At 28.9% G+C, this 24,686-nt stretch overlaps 1 protein-coding gene across 3 annotated transcripts in view; it reads left to right on the top strand.

The window, feature by feature from the left end:
* Positions 1-24,686, top strand: part of Cda5 (Chitin deacetylase-like 5) — a 49,461-nt gene that overhangs the window by 14,922 nt on the left and 9,853 nt on the right. For all 3 annotated transcript variants that reach the window (XM_089222936.1, XM_089222937.1, XM_089222938.1), the window contains exon 2: positions 23,194-23,344. In XM_089222936.1, the coding sequence (XP_089079062.1) occupies positions 23,194-23,344 (151 nt within the window). The remainder of the gene's footprint in view (positions 1-23,193; positions 23,345-24,686) is intronic.

The following is a 24,686-nucleotide window of genomic DNA, read 5'->3' as shown; positions in this document are numbered from 1 at the left end:
CAATGAATAATAATATAATAGGCGAGAACATGTGTCAAATTGAGTCTATAGGACGTATAATAAATTTATATATGTTTTAATATGTATATTGTATACAATATATAGCCGTGCGTCAGAATGCAACTTGAATTGTCGGTAATGGAAATCGCCACATCGTATGTTATGATTAAAAAGAAAAATAAGACTCATAAGAAGATGAAAAAAATAGCATTGCTATATAATATCAATGACAAATTGAATAGATGGTTACAATAACAATATAAATCGAAATGATATAAACTCTACACGATGACGACTATCCGGCGATGAGGAGCGCGCATGATGTGTTTGTTGTCCTGTCATTCGAAAATTATATTTATACATCTTTTGCCAGGAACCTACCGCATTTTTACTATACTATACGCAGTCATTGTATTCTATTAATTTAAAACAGCAATCTATACCGTACGCGTGAAAAAAAAATATCAAAAAAGGTATGATTATTACACAATAACAGACGGATATTATGCGTTAATTGTTACTGGAATCGACAAACGAATACCAAAGACAGTCCAAAAGTTTTTGATAAGTCAAACATACTTACGCATTTCACGTGTATATATTCAACTAAGATATAAATTATAGATAGTAAAGTATTAGTATAGATCAAAGGATGGGACAGGGAAATTAAAACTCCATCACACGGAAAATGTCATTCTCTATTTTCAGAAACCGAAATATTCTTGACGAAATTAAAAAAATATATCAAATATATATTTTTGTAATATATATTGTCAACGTTTAATATAAATTTAATTCAGACATATCGACAAATAATCATTGCCAATGCAATTATTCAAACACAAAGTTTATTTTTTGATTTCAATTTTTAAAAACACGGTTTCTACAAAATATGTAGGTACGCTACTTATTATTTATAATAATATAGTGCCTATGTTGTTATTATCTAGTTTTCACTAGCCGGACATTCGTAAACTGTATATAAATAAAATATATATTACCTAGTAGATAAGTATATATTAAATTATTAATATATAGTAATTAACAGGTAGCACTTAAATATTTGAAAGTATGGTTTAATTAAATTATAGATTGATAGTTTAAACATATTTGAAGCATCCAAGTTAATTTTTATCTACCTATTGACAATAATAATAATAATAATAATGATCATCAGATTATGCAAAACTAAATCATTTTCCTATAATTCAAATAAGGTAATTTTACATTCTTAAAAGAATTATAGTGAAACGGTTTTTGAGTGTTATGGAAATTAATAAAACCAAAATATTCATATATTAAAAATACTACCGAATATAGATCATCATTATCTGTAGATCTATTATAAAACATTATGTAAGATATAAGCAACATATTTTCTCTGTAGAAAATTATAGTCAAACGTGCATTGTTTAGAGAAACTTAATTTAAATAAACTAAACAGTGAACGTACATTTAGTAGGTACCTACTATCTGTATTATCATCAAGTATATACTGTAAATTTACTCAATGCTACTATCTTTTAAATCAAAATTAAATATCTAATGACTATATTATAATATTTACATATTTATATTCATCATATTATATATGTTAATAGCTTATGAAATTTTTATTAATTTAATGTATTTATGACACGGTCACACAGATCAATTGAATAATGTTTAATTTATTTATATCATCATAATCGAATCCTCGAATAGACCGAAATGTGAAATATTAAAATAATATTTCAGTTTTTAGCAAACGGAATAATATCTTGGAAATTTAATATTTGCATACTATTAATAGGTGCATACTATTATCTTCAGAGAATTACGATTATTTTAAATTCAAATTATCTTGATTATATCTGAGTATTTAATATTTATGGAATACATACAAAATATTTGATTCATAAATTAATTTTCCACGCTTAACAATTAATCGAAAATATTCATAAATATGACCCCTGCCCCTTAATATTGAGTGTTTGGCCCGCCTGCAAAAGACTAATTCAATTGTTACGTAATAACGTGATGCATCGGCGAAGACCATTCAGCTCATCATAATATGACGATGACGGAAACACGTTAATAATACGCATGTACGTTTACAATATTAAGCGATTATAAGCGCAACTATATAATATTATAATCAAATCAAATTCAAATGACAATGTAGCAAGAAGGATACGGATACCCATAAAAACGAAGTTTGGAATCAAAAAGATGTATAAAGGACGGTTTAAGACAATCAAAGTGAGTAGCTAAAGTAATAATAATATTCGCATATGTAAGAGACTGGGTTTTCTAGTGGTTCGTAATAATAATTGCGTCGTATTAATAATATAATTGTTTAAAACGGATCACGAGACGTTCGTTTTACATAACCGATGAGAAATCCGATAGCATAAACATAGTCCATAGACGTAGACGGACAGATGGACGGACGGACGCACACACAGACTGAGCGCGCGCTTTCACCACGTGACTTCTTTGCCAAATCGCGTCGTGAATTGAAACCTTTAAGCTCACATTTTTTTTATTTCAATTTCATGCGCCCAATTAGTATTTCGTCCCACGATCCATTTGTTATTTTAACCGTATATATTATAGTTATCTACCTATATGCAGGTATATTGTACACCTACATAACAAATATCTGTAGGCTAAAATCGTCTTCCTGTAAATGTAGGTAATATATGATATAAATCAACGGGTATGATTTTTAATTATTATTATTTATTACGCTTCGTTCATTCGTTGGATTAATAACATTATGCATAAGTTCCTATTTATTTGCCAAAGAGAAAATCGATTTAATTTTCAAAATGTCGCTTAGTATCTAATTAGTACCTAGTAATTAGTATATACCTATTAGTTATACCGTTTTTATTAAACAGCCGATTCACATTTGCCGATACAACGATTTCGATAGGAAAACCTTTGTAAACCAAATCGCTCATAAAAATAAGAAATTAAATTAAATTATGTATCTATATATAAGTAATACATATTATTATATACGTTATACATCATTATTTATTTTAGAATTTCACAATTATTGAACCCTCGAGTGAAACGAAAATAATATAAAGTCTGTAAATATTGACACACCGAAGCGTTTAGACATATTTCGTGATAGTACCTATAGGTGATAGTGTAACGTATGGTTTATGACCACTTGTTCTCTACGAATGGAGTTGCAAAACAGTCCCTACGGTCTTTATACTTTGAGTTACAAGTTGTAATAAGTATAATTTGTTGAACATAATGTACACAAACAATACTGTATTGCATTTATATATTTCTGTACAATGTATAATTGTGTTAACAGTTAATTTCCAAGGATTCTATTTTTAATGCCTCCGAGCGCCTAGGAATTTGCACTGTCAGTGTACTTAACAGCAAACACTATAGTGCACAATTTATTATTTCAATAACAAAGAATGAAAGAACTGACGTTTACACAAAAATTAGTTAATCACCGACAATTTGTATTAATATTTAATTCTAAATGTCTACTTTTAGATACAATTAATACATCCCAAAGTTATTTAATCAGAAATCAAAACCATTCGTATTATGCAAGTAGTTCTCAAATTTTATAAAAAACAATATTACATGTAATAATTGTTTATTTACTAGTATTAGATAAGCTAAATTTATAGTTAAAATATAACTTAATCTAGATTCAAAGATTACACTTGTAAATGCAAAATAAAATAATAATATTTCCTCACAAGATACTAACCAAATATTCTAATATATCTTCATAATTGTATCTAATAAAACATTAAATATAAAAATAGGTATGTAACTTTATATAGTAAATATTCAGCATTAATAAATTATTAATAATTATGTACCTATTCTGATGTATTATATATAATATTATTATTGATAGCTGACAAGAGTGAAGCAGAAATGAGTCAAATGTCTATCACCCTCCTTTTTTTGTAAAGCATTAAATATATCTGTAATTACTAATTAAACATTTGACGTTCGAACCCAACATTTTAATTTTTAAAACAACTTATCGTAGGTATTTGAAAAAATTGAAATAAGTTGTCCATAACAAATATATTCAAATGGAGACAAAAACAAAATTGAATTGCCTCTGGTTACTCTGAAAAAATGTAAACAACTATTACTTTCAAAATAATGAGCATAAACTAATTAAATATTCGTTCATGAAACTATAATGAACATATAAATGAGCAATTAACTTAATATATTAATGTAGTAAATATAAGTACCTATACAGCAATAACTGCCCACAAGGCAGTGATAACACCTTAAAATAGATAAAAATATCAAGTAAACACTTAAACTTTCTAGTAGTATAGATATTGACTTAACTATATATATATATATATATATATATATATATATAACATAATTGTGTTTGGTTCATTTAAAATCAATACAAGTGTACGTAATTCTATTTTCTCAATGTGTGGACTTTAGATACCTACTGAGTACCTACATATTTTACCAAGCAGTAAAATATTATAATTTTAATTAAACATTTTAACCTATGCTAAATAAGAAATGCTGGTGTTAGAAACTATTGAATAGTATCAAACTGCAGTCGATGGACACCACCTTTAAACCAACCTAACTTAACCAGATCACACTAACCACACAAGTAAATCAAATGTTCGCGTAATACTTTTATCATAATCGTTACTTATTAGGTACCTATATATTATATTTTATGAATAAATTTCAGTAATAATAATAAAAAAAAATACATGATTTCACGAGTAAAAGAAAAGTATTAAACCTCAGACATAACATTCAAAAGCAATAGATATTTATTTGTTTTTTTATTAATTTTAATTCGACAAATCAAAAGATTTTTTGATTATTGAAAAGTATGCATATTAAAAAAAACTAGTTCACTAGATATATAAGTTGGAATGATGAATTTCTACAATTCTGAACGTTTAATGGAATTAATGATGTTTGATATTATATTTTGTTCGTCTGGTAGTTGCCAGTAGTTCATACAGGTTATCTAGATTTGTTTTTGTTTTCTCCGATGCCCTACATAATATGTACTATGTCGTCTAACTATCTATAATGTCCGTTGTTTGTTTAATATACACATTTAACATTTAAATAATACATTATAACATATATATTTTTAGTCGCGCTATTATGGGACCGCGGGTATCAACCGCCATATATTATAAAACATCAGTGGTATTAAAGTCTACATCACGTCTTGGTGTCTATAGCATTAAATATTATAGTTATATTATATAGATATAAACGATAAACCCAATATAATAATAATAATTTAAAACTGTAATTATTATTATTGGTCTGCGGGAAACGTTGCGGAATCCCGTAGTAGAGTGACTGTTGGGTTTAAGATAATATTATAATTTATAATATTTAATATTATTACGAGATGTTGTTTGGCGGCGGTAAATCGACCGTGTCGAAAACCAAAGAAATCCGCGCGCGTTCACATAGTTAACCGTAATAATAATCGACCGCGCGCGTGCGACACCGCCGCCGCACCGATGGGAAATAACACTCGGCTGAGCGTTTCAAGAATGCTGCTAATCGTTTAACCTCGACTGCGCTCAAACAGCGGAATGAACCGCGGTAGTGGCCCACGCATAATACCTAGGTAATAGGTATACCTAAAACATAATGTTATGACTTATATTGTATGCAGACGTGTACCAGCTAAGACCTATATGTGGCTGTATACAATACCTTTATATTTAATATATAGTACCTATATATAATATAATATTGCCACATCGTTATTGTTTCGACCGTTGTTGTTATTATTACAAATTACAATAACGTTATCCTCCAACCAGCCAAGCGTTAAAAAAAATATTATTGTAAATATTATGTTGTCTGTGTGTACTTAGCTGTAATATACCTGACTTCGATTGGGGGAAAAAATAGCAGTTTTTCAAGCATCCCATCTAGACAATCTAGCACCGATATTGTTTCTTGTCTTAATCCATTACATTATACTTTTCAAAATTACACTGAACATTGTTTGCTTTAATATGATATCAAAGTGTTTCATATAGTTAACTGCCACGTTGATACATATATTCAGATCAATTTGATTTTAATATATCATGTACTCTCTATGATGGTATACTATAGCAATAATTTTTTTCTTAAATGCAAACTAATGACATTTTCTAAAGCTCGAGTGGTTTCATAATATAATAAAATTACAATATCTATGATACAATGTTACATCAGACTATGACTTATGAGCCCTATTTAAGGACTTGATAGTATTTTTTTTTTGTTCTTAAATTTAAATTTAACTGTTCATTGCCAAAATTTCTAACAGATCAAACAAAACCTTTCATATCATTCGTCGAAATCGTGTTAACTTTGACGATAAACATATTATATTAAAAGTCATTAATTGTTCTTTGAAACGTTATATTTGTGAATATGGCTCAACAATATGGTCTCATGTCCTACCAAGTCTTAAATATAAATTAGAAAAGATACTTATAATTCTTCCTCATTCAAATGTTCCAATCCTAATTCCTAGGAACCGAATTCATCGTACTCTCTACTTGTATCTATTCTAAACCTGGAAACACTGGAATAACATCGTTTGTAATTAAGTTTATAATGTTTATTCTTAAATCATTTTTAACTCCATATTCCTACTCGTACAGCATTCGATCTAAAAAATGTTGTATTTAAACAGGGAAGTAAGTAACGAATTATACAAGACCATAATACGCCCCTCCAATATAACGATGGAAACTATAAAGTTAATTAAAAATAGATTTGTTCATCTCACCAATCTTTGACTCACTTTTAAGTTATTAAAATTTCATACTTGGTAAATGGTAATACACAGCTATACTGGTGGTGACTGGTTCAACGATAGAACGCGTCGTGGCTCGAATTAAATCGGATGTTCGCGTAATTCTTGCGTGACACCCAAACGTCAATACCAGTTCCACTGTGGATGAGGATTTTCGTATTGGGATGCGTTCTCTAGCTGGTAGCCCGTTGACAGCATTGAGTGTTGTGCGTTAAAATGTTGAAATAATTGCCCTGGATGCATTATATTATGTTATTCACAACACATACACCTCACGAGCGAATAATAATTATATAGGCAGTGGGCACTACGTCTACAACAAGTTTAATAGGCGATCGCGGACCGCGTCCGTGGCGAATATACCGATTACAGACTCACGCGCTCATACAGTAAATCCTCAATCAACATAATAATAATATAATACATATATATATATATATATATATAGACATATAGTGTTAAAATTATTACGCCTGCATATATAATCAAACATATTATACATATATATATAATACAACGTACGTTATTATACTTATTATTATTATGTTCGGGTGTATACGTGTTCTGACGACCGGTATACCTAAATAGGGTACTGGTCGCGCGCGCGTATTATACGAACATAAAGGTATATAATATATTATATAGATACATAGTGTAATAGTTAATAAGTAGGTACCAATAATGTTATAAAATACGCGAACACGTATACACCCGCCCCTCAAGACGCGGTTCACCTTGCCAATGTATAATAATATTATATATATATAAATAGCTGAACACTATATAGGTACTTGCGCCTGGACATATATAATATATATATATTATAATTTATGACGTAAATGTGTATATATATGCACTATATTATGCAGCGGTTATAACGATACTCATCATCGTACCTGTTATAATACACATCATGCAGCATATAATATTTGAATATTATATTATGAATTTATGACATGTTTTGCGTGTGTATAAACTATATAGGTATAGTGTATATATTATTATATATAATGCGTGATGTCTTATAAATGATTATTATATTATATACTTCGCGCGTTGCATGGGTACCTACTACCTATATATACTGTAAGATGCGCCATGAACGAATTCTTTAGTCTGTCTCTGTTTGTCTTTTCTTCTCGCTTAATTGTCTCAGTTGTTGTCAATTGTTGCAGTTTATTTATAACGATAACGATAATATTATTAATATTATTATTAAATCTGACCCAGATACGTGATCAATTACTAGTTTAAAACCAGCCAGTAAAAAAAAAAAAAAAAATACAAAACAAAAAAAATCAACAATATAATAATTTATACGAGCGCGTGCCTGCTCAACCCCTTCGAATAACCCTGATCCGGCGATTGCCACCTACAATAACGCGAACGTTTTCAATATACTTATTACGTATATGTAATAAAAATAACAGTAGGTAGGTTGTTGTGTTATTATTATTCTACTAGGCCGCGTAAGATCGGTGAGATATTGGTCTCGCGACGACGACAAAAGCGCACGCGACAATGGGTTAATCGCCGAGGTCGCAAACGACCTTCGGAGTCGTCGCCCCGACCGATATTTGACGACGTGTTGCCACCTCATTGTTTTTACAGGTGAATTTCCACAATGACAAACGTGATGCTGAGTGGACAGACCATGCATATTATAATAATATATTACATAGTATATAATAAATTTATCATTATTATTTTACGAGATAATTAACGCTTGTGGCGATGGTCACTGATTCAGCATTAACAGCGTATATGGTATAAATACAACGTATATATATATTATACAATGCATGTGTCCTACATTAATTTCACGTGTTTTTCAAAAAAACTAAGCTAAAAAATTACATATAATATACAAAATATATTGGTATAGGTATATTGTATAATCGATGAACGACAGCGTATTCAAACTAATCCCTATAAGCAATGTGCTTATAATGGATTTGTTGTTGCAGTAAAGTTTGTATTTACATATATGAGGTCTTAAAATATAATATATTATATACATTATATACGTGTGCAATAAAGATCATGCGTATCACAGCAACTATAGTTCCGTCAAATGGGTACTTTTTAAAAATATGTAAGTATAAACTACGATAAGCCGAACATACGAATAGGTGTATGTGCCTGCCTATAAATACAAACGCGTGGATTGTCTTATGTATAGGTATATCACTCCTTATTGATAAATTATATACATGCTTATAGATATATTCTGCGTTAATTTAGCTGTTGTATTTTCAAACTTATCAAGCAGAAAAACATGTGATTATAAGAATATAATTCGTTGCAAAATATTATTTCAATATTATAGCAGGTAAATCTACTATTTATTCTTTTTTACGTTTTGATAATATACGCAACGATTACAAAAACTGTTCAAAACTCATAAGTCATAGACTAGTATTACATTTTATTATTGCCTGTACATATACTATCATGATGCAAGCGTGTGCGTATTGTACATCAATAATCAAGATTCATTTCTACACATAATAAGTATATTATTTTACATAACTATAAGTTTTATAACTTATTTGAAGTTCCACATTACGTATTTACTACATACCTATTATTCAACAAGCACGTAATTTAGAGTAGGTACGGTAGAATTGTAGGAGCGATCGCGCTTGCTCCAAAATCCACATTCAGTATTGTGATTATACTAAAGTATAACTTGTACCTACTAATAATTCATTTTAAAAAAAGATTGAAGCACCCCTCCCAAAAAAATAAACACCTATTTACATGCCTACTGTTATTCGAATAAAAACACTAATGTTAATATTTCCACAATGAAAACGACAGTATATAATATACGTGAAATGTCTCTTGCCGGCTTCTAGTTAAATCAAGTACCTATACATAATATAGATACACATAATATTATGTTTATTTCCTGCGGCCAACACTGATTTGACCCATATACGTACAACTGGTCTCACTATAAGTTGCAATTTCAATTCAACTTTCCTTCCGACCTTGCAGGTAATTCACTTATCAAGCGATCAATCATTTGACTCTCAACCACCCACACTCTATTCTATGTATATAATTTATAAATATAATACGTAATCATATAATAACCACTATACATATTATATAGGTATATGTATAATATGTACAATAGGTATATAATAAAGTGCACATAGTGATTATTGCTAGCGTTGATTAATATAAATGTTAAATTATTTTCCGTTAAAATTACGTTTCACGCTGTACAATATGATGTATAAATGTATAACATAATGTAATATTATATTGTAATAGTAGAGTATTATTCATTTCTATAGAAGTGCTTACTTGTAAACAATACGGTGGTACGTTTTTATATAATATATAGTATAATACGATATTATTTTATATTTTAGGTATATACCTATATATATTATATTATTTAGCGTTTGCTTAGAGACTTAAACGCACGCTCTCGCGTGTCACGTCCAACTCCTTTATCATTTTAATGCGGTCATGTTTCGGTATCGCAATTCATAATTAATAATATTATACTAATAATACGTATACAAATTCATAAGTTAAAGATATTTTTTTTTTTTTATTTAAAATTAAGCCGCAACAACAAAGATTATTGGCTGGAGTTAAATTTAGCATATGGTGATAAAGGAGGAATATTTATACAATTCAAGCTTGGGGTGTGAAGGTGTATTTAGATTAGGTTATATAATTTAGTTAATTTTAAAAAGGTAAATATCTTCTGAGTGTTGTCGGGGTCAGGACCAAGAGCTTCGTAAAGATTGTCAGCTAGTTTGAGGTTGACTCTAACAACGTTGTGTTCACGGCAGAAGCATATGATGTGTTTGACTGTGGGTGTTTCGCCGCATGATAGACAATGTTCGGGATCCGTTTTGGACATTAAGTGTTTGTGGGTTAACCATGTGTGACCGATTCTAAGTCTATTAAGAATTACTTCTTGACGCCTGGTAAGTGGAGTGGTTGGCCATGGGAGAATGCTGGGTTTGATTTCGTTTAGTTTAGTACGTTGGGTTGACCAGGAGTGTTGCCAATTTTTTAGAATGTGATCAGTAATAAAGTGTTTTGAGTCTTGCAGAGTATGTGAGCCGATGATTAGAGAGTGTTAAAGATATTATAATACTTTGATATACTATTTTATAATAATAAGTATAGAGTAGGAATAGTCGTATAAGCAATTATAAGGTTTTTAAATCAATAGTAGGTATATATAGATGCATTCTATATGCCTATAGGTATACCAATATATCGTACCTAGCCAGAATAACCTATCTAATCACTACATGTTTATGTTTTATTGTAGAGTAATAGAGTTTGATGAATGGTTATATATATATTTATATACCTACTAATTATAGAAACGACTTATTACACGTATAATATAAAATATTTATATTATTGTAACTACCTAGTATAAATAGTTCTAAATAGAGAATAAAACCAGAAAGTTTGAATTCTCGACTGAGACTATACATATACAATATACATACGCTCTCATGTAGCTTTGTATATTAAAAGTGGATCTGTATGATTGTAAGTATACCAACAGATAGCTACGATTTATAAAAATTGTATTAGACGTTTAATTTGTTCGTTTAAGCTTTGGTATATATACAACAATATACATAATATAATAATAAGTGCTTCGGACCCTGACAAAGTGGTTTATATATTTTTAGATACTCATTAGTCATCATCAATCAATATATATCACGGGTGCGAAAGTAATAATAGATAGTACCTAAAAACTTAAAGCGGACTCAAAGTACCTATAGGTTATACATCTAAATATTATATTATAATATATACATGCAGATGATGGTCGGCCAAATGTCAAATGGGCTATGGACCAATTGCGCCTAAAACAAAATTTGTATTTAAGGGTCAATATACCAATTGCGCTGCATATATTTTTGGGTCAGTGTACCAATTGCGCTGCATATATTTTTGGGTCAGTGTACCAATTGCGCTTCTTATATTTTACGGTCAATATACCAATTGCGCTTGTATTAAAATTTGCCTGATATTTATTGATCAATTGATTACTAGCTAAAGTGACTGGTTTTAATATATTTTATACCAGTATCGGGAATTTTATGAAACATTATTATTATCACGCACATATTTTGATCACGGAAGTATGCATTTGAGTGATGTACGAAAATTGTATTATATATTTTTTTAAATTAGCATATTATTATTATACCTCGTGGTGACTAAATGAATTATTTTAATATCTTAATGTAGGCAATTGTTCTTTTATACTTATGATGATTATATTCTCCTTTCCTCGTAGTGAAAAAATGTATTATTGAACAAATATATTATTCTGTAAACTAACCAAATTATATTATTCTAAATTGTAATGCCATGTTCAAATTATAATTAAAAAAAAATATTATTATTATTAAAGCATGCAAAATACAAATATCATGTAAACATCATATAAACTCAAAATCTTATTACTTTATGATTTAACCACCTATTCTCTGATTATTATTAATATTATTTTATTTTAGATTTCATTGACTAAACTGCATAAACCTTGTAAAACTGTATAATACATGTAAAAAATGTATAGAGCGCAATTGGTCTATCGACCCTAACATTTTTAGAGCGCAATTGGTCTATCGACCCTAAAATTTTTAGAGCGCAATTGGTATATCGACCCTTAAATGTTTAGAGCGCAATTGGTATATGAAAAGGTAATTTTAAGCGCAATTGGTAAACTCCCGTCAAATGAAATCACTATATAGTAATATATAACGACTATATAATATAATGACTAATGATGGTGATTGGTGGCCATGCCTTTCCATACATTTTCTCTACCAAAATAAAACATATATACAATATTATTTAGTATGCATTTATATAACACTGCATCTATTATAAGGCATAAATACCATAAAATATTTATTTTACACACCGCCGAAGACGTTTCCATGTACAGGAAGTCAGACTAGGACAGGGTCTAATGAGTTTGGCGTGATATATATTATGTAGCCATATAGGCCATGTATAGGTACTTATATATATTTATTCTAATATATAACTATATAGACACCAAACTGAATTTCGGGTTAAAAATGCGCGTTGCGTAATCCACCGACAATCATTTCAAATAAACACACAATTCTGGTTTTCGTATTCTTATGCAGCCACTACACTGACGTTGCATTATTATTGATATACATATATAATGTATAAAAGTGACAAATGATAATAGTGATAATACAGACAAAAAAAAATCAATAACCTACAAACGGATTATCGACGAGAACGATAGGCATATATTTAAACATCTACTGCAGTATTATTACGATATATATCTGCACGGTAACGGTTCCCCGCATGTATTTAAATTTATTCACATCACATATTATTATTATATTAAGATTTTAGACGTATCCAAAACAAAATATGTGTTAGCAAATGTTGTCTAATTTCTAGTGACAAGTATCCAAGTATAAATTATGTATAATACCTTATACCAGTGGCGTAATTACGGGGATGCACGACGGTGCACATGCACCCCCTGGTATTATGTAGCAGGTGAAAAGATATGCTTTTGCACCTGCAGATGCTGAACTTTATACCTATTGAAATACAATACCAACTAAATTTCATTGATTTTTTGATTTTTTTTAAAACTTATTTAAAAATGTTATCACTTTATTTAATTTCATATAAATATTATATTTTTATGTGTATAATGTACAGACACAGCACATATAGTATTTAAAATATAGGTACATACAGATTTTTGATATTCGTTTGTGTTATATTGTTATTAAATATAAAAAGATACCTATAGTACACGCGAGCAATGCAATTAGCTTTAAATATGAATAATATGACTTAATTTATCATTACGATTATTGGACCGATAAAATTTTGTACCTGCTGAAATTTAATGGAATTACGCCAATGCCTTATACCTAGTACACATAATAAGTCGCATACTTACATACTATGATAATATAATGTTATGAACCTTGCAAACTGAAAAGCTATTAATTATATTGGTCTAATACTGTATAATGCCATAATGGTACCATCACTTACCATTATAAATATTCATTTACATTTTAAATTATTATCGAAATGAACCCATCTGTTATTTATTCGTGTTTCTGTAAACGCTATATGTACCTATTCTAAATTCAGATGTTCAAATTTCGCGATTCAAACATTTAAACAAACGTTTGAGTGGTTATAACCTGCAGCAATATTATCAGGGTGTAATACAGCATGACCAAGGTTTATAGTACAGGGAAAATGTAATTTAAAACTACTTTAAAGTTTAGGTTTCGAATTAACCCAAATATCGGTTTCGGTTGATACGAGTGTTCAGATTTGTAAGGGTTCGTATGGTCGTACTGTACAGTAATATTGTTTTACAAACATAATATATTATTATAAATTATTTAGATTGATAAAATATTTTAGTGACTCAAGGAAATCAAACATAATTTAAATATAATATCCGGTGCACAATGTTAACAACGGCAGTAGTGTTACGAATATTTCTATACATAACAATAGGTTACACGCTCCAAAAGCGCAATTTCTACTAAAGCGCGTCGCTCGTTTTAATTACAGTAAATCGAAATATTATATATAAATGACATAAATTTAAACATACATAATAATATAATACTATTACTTTAGATATAGATTATAACAGCGTATTAATCATCCACCGTGAAATCGTTCGATCAGTTTGTGTCTCACCCGCGCACGTGCCAAGGTCGTGTCATTACGGTTCAGCCACAGCTCTTATTGTAATCAGCAAACACATTCTAAACACACACTGCAACTACTAAAATTTACTATCTATATCTGTCAGGTTGCGAATAATTAATTTTACTTTCTACACACGAATATATTATAATATTATTCTTTTAACGCGGATCTACTGTTACGGGTCAGACGGCAGATCGGGACGAACATATTATATAACGATATAAATATAATAGACAGAACGGCGGAAGTAAAATATGCTTGCTGATTATGTAGGCCGTTATTTGGTATTGGACACTTAACACGTGTATAACCACGGTGCTACCTAATATTGTGTATTTTAGATTTTGTCGTTCGATTTACTCCCGAAAAAAAATGTGTCAAAAAGATTATTATGCATGTAGTAAGACAAGATAAAATATCTTGATAGTTGACAGCTTAAGATTAGCAACCTTTTTAGACAAATATATGTATTGTTTTCATTTTTTTTTTATTTTAGAAAACTCGTTGCATAAATATTTTATAAGGTAATTTTTAATAGTATTTATAATATAATTACATGTTATCATTTTATTGGCATTATAATTATTTTTTTATGGTACCTATACCTTCATAATGTATGCTACTATATTGCAACGTGGTCGGGGGACCTTGTTACGATATTAGTTATCCAGGGAAGGTTTTCTTAGTTTTCTATTCCTAATGGATAAGTTTTCCGTAGCTGAGGGTTAGAGCACTGTGTATGAGGTATTTTATCAATAATAAGACACGTTTGGTTTATAGATCCATGTTAATATTATTATTATTATTAAAAATAGTAGGTACTTTACTAATGTAGATGGCTGTTAATAAGTGTATTTGGTGAGTTCGCTTCTGTTGATGGTGGCCGTCGAACTAACTGCTGTGTGTCATTTTAATAATAAGTAATTATGTGCATGGGTAGAAAAGTGTTGAGTGTGTTTATTATGTATTGGTCAATCATATAGCGTGTGTTAAGTGTGGGTATAATATTTATACATATATTTAAGGTGTAACGAATGTTATAATATCTTATTTTAGACTATATAATATTACATTAATGTTTGGTGTGATTGTACCTAATCGTTAATCGATATTTAAATCAGTTTAAAAAAGTAGGTACCTATTTATAACACGATAATATTATTGACCCATACATTTAAAAAATATATATCAGATTAGGTGATTATTCTTCCATTTATTCATAGGTAGTACAAAAACCATAAATATTCCATTTACGGATTAATGTTTTTACATAGTAAATAGTAATACATAATTCTATAAGTTTTTATAGATCACATTAACTACTGCAGTGTAAAAGGCAAGGTTATAAATTATCGAAACATTTCAATTTTAAATGTTTTAATAAGTATAGGTATCAATGACTAGCTAAAAAAGAATTACGTATAAAATCGTTTCAACAGCATTCAGCAATAATTTAAATCTATATCAGTGTAAAATATAAATAGAGATGTTTCGAAATTATTGCTAAAAATTTGAAATGTTTCCGGAAAATATATTTATAAAAATTATATGCATATTACGCTGCAGGTTAACCATTGGGCGTCTATTGTCCACAGTAATGCACCACAAGTATAGTATCTAGCTAAAAATATTATGTTTAGCGTTTACGGACGCCATATCCATATAAGTTGCACAATATTATCCAAATAAAAAAATAAAACCTTCAGTGTTTCTCCGATGGAGTAATATAATATAATACCTAATACGAATAAAAACGAAATAACAAATACACAATTAAAATCTGTGAAGCACTGCACAGTAGAAAATATATTAAATTAATTGGCGCAGAGTCTCCTTTCCATCGCTCATACCAATTACTTATTAGTTATTAAATTGTCCATTGATTATAGTTTTGTATTAAAAATTTACATTGCATATAAAGTAATGTAGGCATGCGTGATTGTGTCCCAAACTAGAGTAAACTACAAACAATATTTGTCCGAGTTATTTTGATCGATAATATTATAATGACCGTGAGATTCGTGACAGATTTTGACGTATGACATATTGACATCACAAGCTTATACATATATATTACACTTATATGGCTATAATAGGTATGCATTTATAATATAATAATATGTACCTAACCTGATGACGATGGCACGTTATGTGCGTTTAGCAGGCTGCGGGCGCGCAGGGTAATTTAGTAATATATTTATATTATATTATGGCGTATGGCGCGCGCGTCCGAGTCGTTTGCACGTAAGACACACGCCTACAACGAGACAATAGAAATGGCGGTGGTGGTATAGTCACGACGATCCAAAGAGAGATAATGAAAAGAAAGCAAAAAGAGAAATAAAAATTAAATATAATAATGAAAAAAAACGTAACGTTATACATATATGTATAAGATTATTATTATTATTATTATTACACGCGCCGTTTGTATACTGCTATTATATGTGTATATACCGCGAGATATTAAATTCATGTACTTGTATTATATGTATGTGTACCTATACGAAATGCTAGTCTGATGAAAAGTAGATCGACCCACACGACACGGACAGACCGTTGCACAATATTTATTATTACGAACTACGATTCATATTATATACACGTGTAGTATGTATATTCAATATTATTAAACCTAATATGATACGGGACTGAAAGAGTTACCTTCCCGTACTGCCGTACCACGACGCTCAGCACTCAGTACTCGCAGAGATCGTGAATATATTTTATATAATTCTATTTTTCTATTCGTTTACAGTCCATTTTTTAAACATTGTACCTACCCAAGTCTCGACGTACCTATGGGTATTTAATTACTGCGAGAAAATAACCGGCCGAGGTCGGGACCTCAGTCTGCAGCAGATGATGTTCACGCATTCGAACCGAGCGCATAATAATATATTCAATATTGTTCCATCTTCTATCCGCAAGTCTCCGACTTGAAACTCCGTTGGCTGACTAACTTAAACACGTTTGAACGTCTCATCGAATAATAATATCATCAAAATATGCTTCTGTTTCGCATTCGAATAATATTATTCGGTAACATAAATTGGTATCTACACGAGTATACAATTATGCGATTCAATTACTCGGAATCAAAACCAAGAGAAATATAATTTAAATAGGTACCTACCCGCTACCTACGACCTAACAATTTATTTTCATACATTTTACACAACGAAATTAATAATACATTATTATTTAATGCACAAACGTAATTACATTTTACAAGGGATTATCTAGGCATTCTAAACTATTAGTTTAAATTACTTTAAGCTTATAATAATTTCCTGATGCTAATCTATAAAGAACCAGATTTCTACTTCGAGTATATTACAATTTATAACACACCTCGAGTAATTTCCAACTAATTTGGTACAGCCAAATATAATAGTTTTTAATCTTAACCCATTTGGTTAGATAACACAAAAACATATTATTTTAAAAAGAGCATATTATTTTTTCAATGTTCCATATTTCGTGTAATAATAATTGTCGATTAGTTTCACGTTCCAAGTTGCAAGTTGCAAAAAATCATAGCCCATCTGAAAATGCATATTTAAATTTGTTTTTGAGGTATCTGTTTAAATAATAGGTGAGTATAGTTCAGGCGTGATCTGCAGCCGACAACCAATTATACCTACCTGATTACTCATTTCGATGTCGCGCATACTGATCTCCGGTAATAATGGAAAAAGTTCGAATTCACTGACAAGTCATAATTTCGTATTATACAAATATAATTTTTATTTGGTAATCTAGAATTACAATTTACAATCATACATTCTCAAAATTAATCTTTAATGCATCAATTTTTAATTTTGCATAACCAAGGTGGCAAGGTGTACTTGCTATATTTATTTACTTATTTTGATAAAGTCGATATGGTTTAAGTTATTTACTGTTTGCATTTCAATGTGAAAAAAGTGCAATGTATCGTCTGAGATGTGCAACTCCCTATATTACGCGGCACGTAAACACAATTTCACAACCCAGTGGACGCTAGCCAAGAGCCAACTCAAATAAATATAATTCAGTGAAAGTAAAAATTTATAGCATGTTATTACTCATTATATGACCATCGCCCAAAGAATCTATCGAGTTTCGGGTCCCGTATATATGTATATAATATATAAATATATATGCATATGCCACATTGTATGCATACATCCTACTTTAATTTTAGGGACGAACGACGAAGGATATATCCTTGAAAAATAATATCGATAGTAACGATCTATGCAATGAAGATCCGTTGTTTTCGTCAGAAAAGAATAATGAAAAACTATATAATACATAATAATAACAGCTAGTCTGTTACGTAACATACATTTAAATGCAAATTCTAGGTAAGCCTTGATCGTTTTTGTATACTTTTTTTGAACTCCGATGATTTCTTTTAATGATAACTGGCATTTTAACCAACGATCAGCTTTGTTGATAAAACAAAACCAGAACTGGATATAACTAGACAAAAATGTTGCGTACTATTTATATTACTATAGTACTATGGTAATATTATTTTACTGAAAACTATTTTTTTTTTTTTTAGATACATCTTAAGTATTTATATAATTCTGACAACTTATTATAGTTATTATTAACACATGTAGGTAGTTCTTTATAATTTGTTAATGTAGAAAAGAACGAAACTTATTATATGTATGCGTACCTATATTATTATATTATTTGATTAATAAATATATTATATAATTATATAATACATAAGGTAAAAATAAAATAAATAAGTTAGTAGGTAATAGTTTTTTGTACCATAATATACCGACGTCTTATAGATATAAATGGTAATAAACTAATAACCAATATTGTACGATAAATGTCGAATTTTATTATAGAAAAAGTAAAAGTTAAGGACCGATGAGGTGCGGCTGATCATGAAGTGACGCATTGCATCATTGCTAAGTCACGCCAAACTTTTCTGGTACTCACGGATGGGTGACCACACGGGTATACCTTAAGAACGTACCAAGCCGTCCATTCCCCCGCACAATATATATATATATATACTATATTATACTATATGTACCATGCTTATGGTAGTCGCGGAACCAGTTAAAGTCCTATTCAAATAAAAAAAAGGTTTTATTAGTAGATATATATATATATATATATATATATTTATTATTTTTTTTTACAATGTTTTATTCAATCTATTGCAAAAAAAAAAAGAACAATAGTAACAACTACTAAGGAAGTAATAGATAGTAATAAAAAAATTAACTAAAAAAAACAAATAGTTAAATATAACAGAGCGTAGAAATCTCCCAATGGAGGTAAAATGTTATTAGATGTATAAATAAGTAGAAAATTATTAGAATTTAGTTTTACAAACCTGATTTTTGTAAAAAAATATTAATTTTGTTTAAAAAATGTCATCACCATGATATAAAATAAAATACAATACAGGTATAATATGCAAGTATAAAAAAATTCATTTATAATATGTTTATAAGAACATTTTCATTTATTTCTTAATCAATTAAATCATTAATTTACAATCTCGTATGTTTTGCAAATAATGATTTGTCCCAATTACTCCATGCGTTATGGACATGTCCCGTTATTCTAGTTCTTTTACAATAATGATTAAATATGAGTATAATTAATTTAGACAATAATTGAAATTATAGTTTAATTCTACAAGGCTAAAAAATATACAATATGTACCCGTGTCTCGTACTTCTGTCGTCTATTAGCAGGTAACAACTAATAATAGTTAAGTTTAATAGTATTATATTATTACCTACGTACAAAATGAAATTCGTTTTTATTCAATACGTTATTAACTTACTGAAATATTTAGTTTCAAAGAAACTAACAATGTGATATTTCATGATTATATTAATTACAAATATACAACTGTATACACATTTTATATAAAATAATAGCGATATTTGATTTCAGTATACTGTTTTGACCTTATAATTAGTCAAAATATATATATTTTTAAATTAGCTCTTATAAAACTGCAACACAACACATTTAACATTCACATGATATATAATCATATATTCATTTTATAACAGAACAGTGGAGAAATACTGACCTGAGTTTCGTGAGCCTTATAAAAAGCACAACCTTTTCCGCCATTTAAAGAATTTATCGAGGACACACTATCTCCGACTCTATCATTTGGTGTTATGATTTTTCGTAGTCTTTCTCGTTATTATTGCTGTTCGCCCGGCTTGATTAGCAATTAGCTCTAAAAAAAATAATAGCAATGACCAATGACCTTAAATGACCAACTCCAAATTCATAAGCTTTTAAATAAAATAATTAAACTAGGAATTATAAAGAAACAATCGCTAATATAATATTGTTATTAGTTAGTGTTTTTCTCGGCTATATATTAATAATGATCGCGGTTTGCGTGAATATCAGAATATCGCGAGTGAGTGTGACGTAAGATAATCCAGGCCGACCACACCCGCTTGTGTATAATATAATAACATTATATACATACCTATGTATAGCGACCTCGCCTTCGAGTTTTGACATTAGTTCTCTGGACCAGTTTTTTTTCGTACTGGCGGCGTATGGTACTTTTATTGCATATTAAAGTATATACATAAACACATTACATTTATACATAATATTTTGTACGACACACGTCGTTCAACACACACACACACATTTTTTTAGATATAAATATGTATATTATACCTACACTATTCCTACACTGCTACATACAACAATGATAACTCGCAATGTATATAAACGTTATATTATTATTATGCCTTACGTTGTCTACTCCCACAGGCGACACAACACGCGTATAATATGCTAAATACTGTATGGCCCTACTCGACACTACACTGCAGAGGACAATAAATTGCTATTTTCGGCTAGATATATAGTACCTAGTTTTGTAACTGATTTAATAGCGTTCCACTGCTGCTAGAGCACCACCAACTTCTACTACAGTTATTTTACTATCATAATAATTTATAACAGAATACAGTGATTGTTTTCTAAAACGTTCGGCCTATCATCTACGAACAATTTTTACACGCAGGCTCACACACACGATGGATGCCTACTCTGCCTTCTATAATTAATAATAATACCTACATCATAGACAGGTTGTCTCAATGTCTCACGAATCGTGAAATCGTTCGTATCGATTGTAAGGACGGCTATTTTATGATTAAATTTACACAAAATTCGCCTCAATTAATACTATCCAATATTCAATATATTGTGATGTAATTGTTGAGCTATAATATTATAAATAAAAGCTAGTAATAAAAAAAAATATCTCAAATATAATATAGTTGTAAGTTTTGATATGTTATACAGTTTTTGGAAGAAAATTTACATCATTTCATGTAGGTCGACAATAAATATGATTTTGTAGATATCTAATATAATTAATATCTCAAAATATGGCACCACATCAACCTCGTTTTAATAATTTATAAATTTAAATCATATAGGTAATTCTACACAGGTTGCTTAATATTTTAATTATATAGGTAACTAATGACTAATGAGTTATTAATCTATAATTAAACCGTTTATAATCATAAACTGTGTATATAAAAAATCATTATTAGTACTTACCTAGTTTCACGTTTTACATACAAAGGTTATGATAAAAAATAAGTTGAAAACATCAGTATTTAGTAAACATGAAATAAAACATTATGATGTTCAAGTGTGTTCAACGGACTTATCATTATGATGTTTTTTTTTTTAATGCAATAGGCAACTACCAGCATGTGTCATTATCAAAGTATAAATAAACTTTTTGTATAATAGTATAATACTAAACCATGAACCAATCCGCTTTCGAGTAATACTTTATAGTTTAAATTGGGCAATTTAATAATTTAACTCTATATATATATATATATATATATATATATATATATTATCTAAGTAATTGTTTATTTGATAATTTTAATACTTAGAAGTATTTATATAAAAAAATTTTTTATTCTTAGTAAAAACATATATTAAGTTTTAATCCAATATTTTAATTAGGTTATCAATCCATCGAGAGCTAAAATAAATTAATGAAACAAAGTTATTTTTAACTTTTTAAGTGATTGATGCACTCTGCAAAAACACATTACAGGAGATCAAACATCCGTAGTAACATTTTCAATATATCATAGTAAATTGATTTAAATCGTCATTAATAATCGTCCACTCAAACTAGAGTAGTATATTAAAATGATATTGCAGTTTTTGATTATTGAAAAAATATTATGTACCTATTATACGAGTTTTGTCAGTATGACAATAATTAAACACCATCCACTAACATTGCTTGAACTAGACTGATAAATAATGATTAACTGGAGATTTCATAATGCATTCTTCAGTATAAATTCTTAAAATACATTTTTTTCAAGATTTAGTTAATTTTGGTGTACAAAATGTTCAATAATAATAAATTTTTGGTTGGAGATGTTTTAAAATTTTTTAGTCTTTCGATCGATTTTAGTAATTCGAAAGATGATTATCACAATATAATTCAATTAAAAATAATATTTGATTTCTTTAATATAACTATAATATATTATATATACTTAATACTTATGTTATACAAAAAAATGATTACTTACTTAAGAAAACCGTTTTTCTAGGATTATGCCAAGAACAAAAGCAAAACGGTGAAGGATTCAAATGCCCAGAAGAATTCGGGTACTACCCACATCCAAATGATTGTTCCCAATATTATGTTTGCGTATTTGGAGGTGCTCTTTTAGAGTCATGTACTGGAGGTTTGATGTACAGGTAAACTTTTAATTGTAATACAACGGTCCAGTATATACGTATATTTGTTTATAAAATTATAACATTATATACAATTAACAATCACAGATTCCGGAATCCAAAAAACTGTAGTTACTATTTCGCAACATTTATACTTTTATATTGTATCAAATACGAATGCATAAATGTGATATACCACTTTCACACGTCACACATCAGGCATATAATATTATATGACGCAATGTTTTTATTTTTAAATACCATTTGTTCATTAACCAAACTCGATATTATTTAAAAAATTATATTAGATTATTGCACGCGTGTGTGAAGTTCTTTTCAATTAAAGACACCTGGCCTCGGCAATAGGGGTACTATATAGGACACACGACACACGACAACGGTTGCGCGTATTTTACATTAATGTTACGACGTGATTATGTTGCTGCTCTCGTTTATGATCGGATTATAGATTTCAATTAAAAATAAATAAAATTTAACGACCCATAATAATTCAAAAGTTATTAGACTCTGTGATATTTCATTATACATAGGATATTGCGTAAAATTACATAATAATATTTTTTTATTGTGTTATTACTTATTTCTATCGTTTCATCCTGCTTCTTTTGAAAAATCACGTCATCAGTGACATATATGTATATGCCTAAATAATATAATATGATATTTGTTTCCTTTCATTTATTTTCATACATTTTACAATTATTATATTCTATACCACATGTAATGTAATGCTATAATAATGTAGCCATTTGGGTACAACCGTAAAATAGAGTTAAATGTCATTAAAATTTACCAATACAATTGTTTATAACTAAATTAATTAAAAGACAAATAGGTAGGTAATCATTTTATATCGAATGATTATTTTGTTTACATTTCAAATACACTTACAAAATGTATTCAGGGTGACTTAATTTGTTACCTAAAATAAAATTAGAGCATTAGAAATTTTAAACACGTTTATTTTGGGATAGGTATTGGAAATTGATATTTTTTGTTTTTAAATATAAATTGAACCTAATTTTTAAGTCTGTTTAGAATATTTTATTCATTAATTTGAAAATATAGTTGTGCAAAATAGATTTTGATTTAGGTAGTAGATTTCTGTCAAGATTATTTCGACGAATTCTAGTAGATTAGTATAGTACCTATATTATTAGTATCATTATAGTCGGTTAGTACACTCTGTTCAGTTTTCCTATGCCTACAATTGTTTTAGAATACTCCTATTCAAAAATATCGTTTAATTATAAAATAAAAAAATAAATATACATATTTTGTTAAATGTAAAATTTTGTTGTCCTCGTGATCATTATTGGGTCAATAGTATAAAATATAAATC

The sequence above is a fragment of the Diuraphis noxia genome, unplaced genomic scaffold (genome assembly GCF_037042655.1).
Source record: "Diuraphis noxia isolate RWA-SAM2 unplaced genomic scaffold, SU_Dnox_SAM2 contig0003, whole genome shotgun sequence".
Classification (NCBI taxonomy): domain Eukaryota; kingdom Metazoa; phylum Arthropoda; class Insecta; order Hemiptera; family Aphididae; genus Diuraphis; species Diuraphis noxia.
Note: the sequence above shows the minus strand (reverse complement) of the source record. Positions and strands in the feature narration are given on the sequence as shown.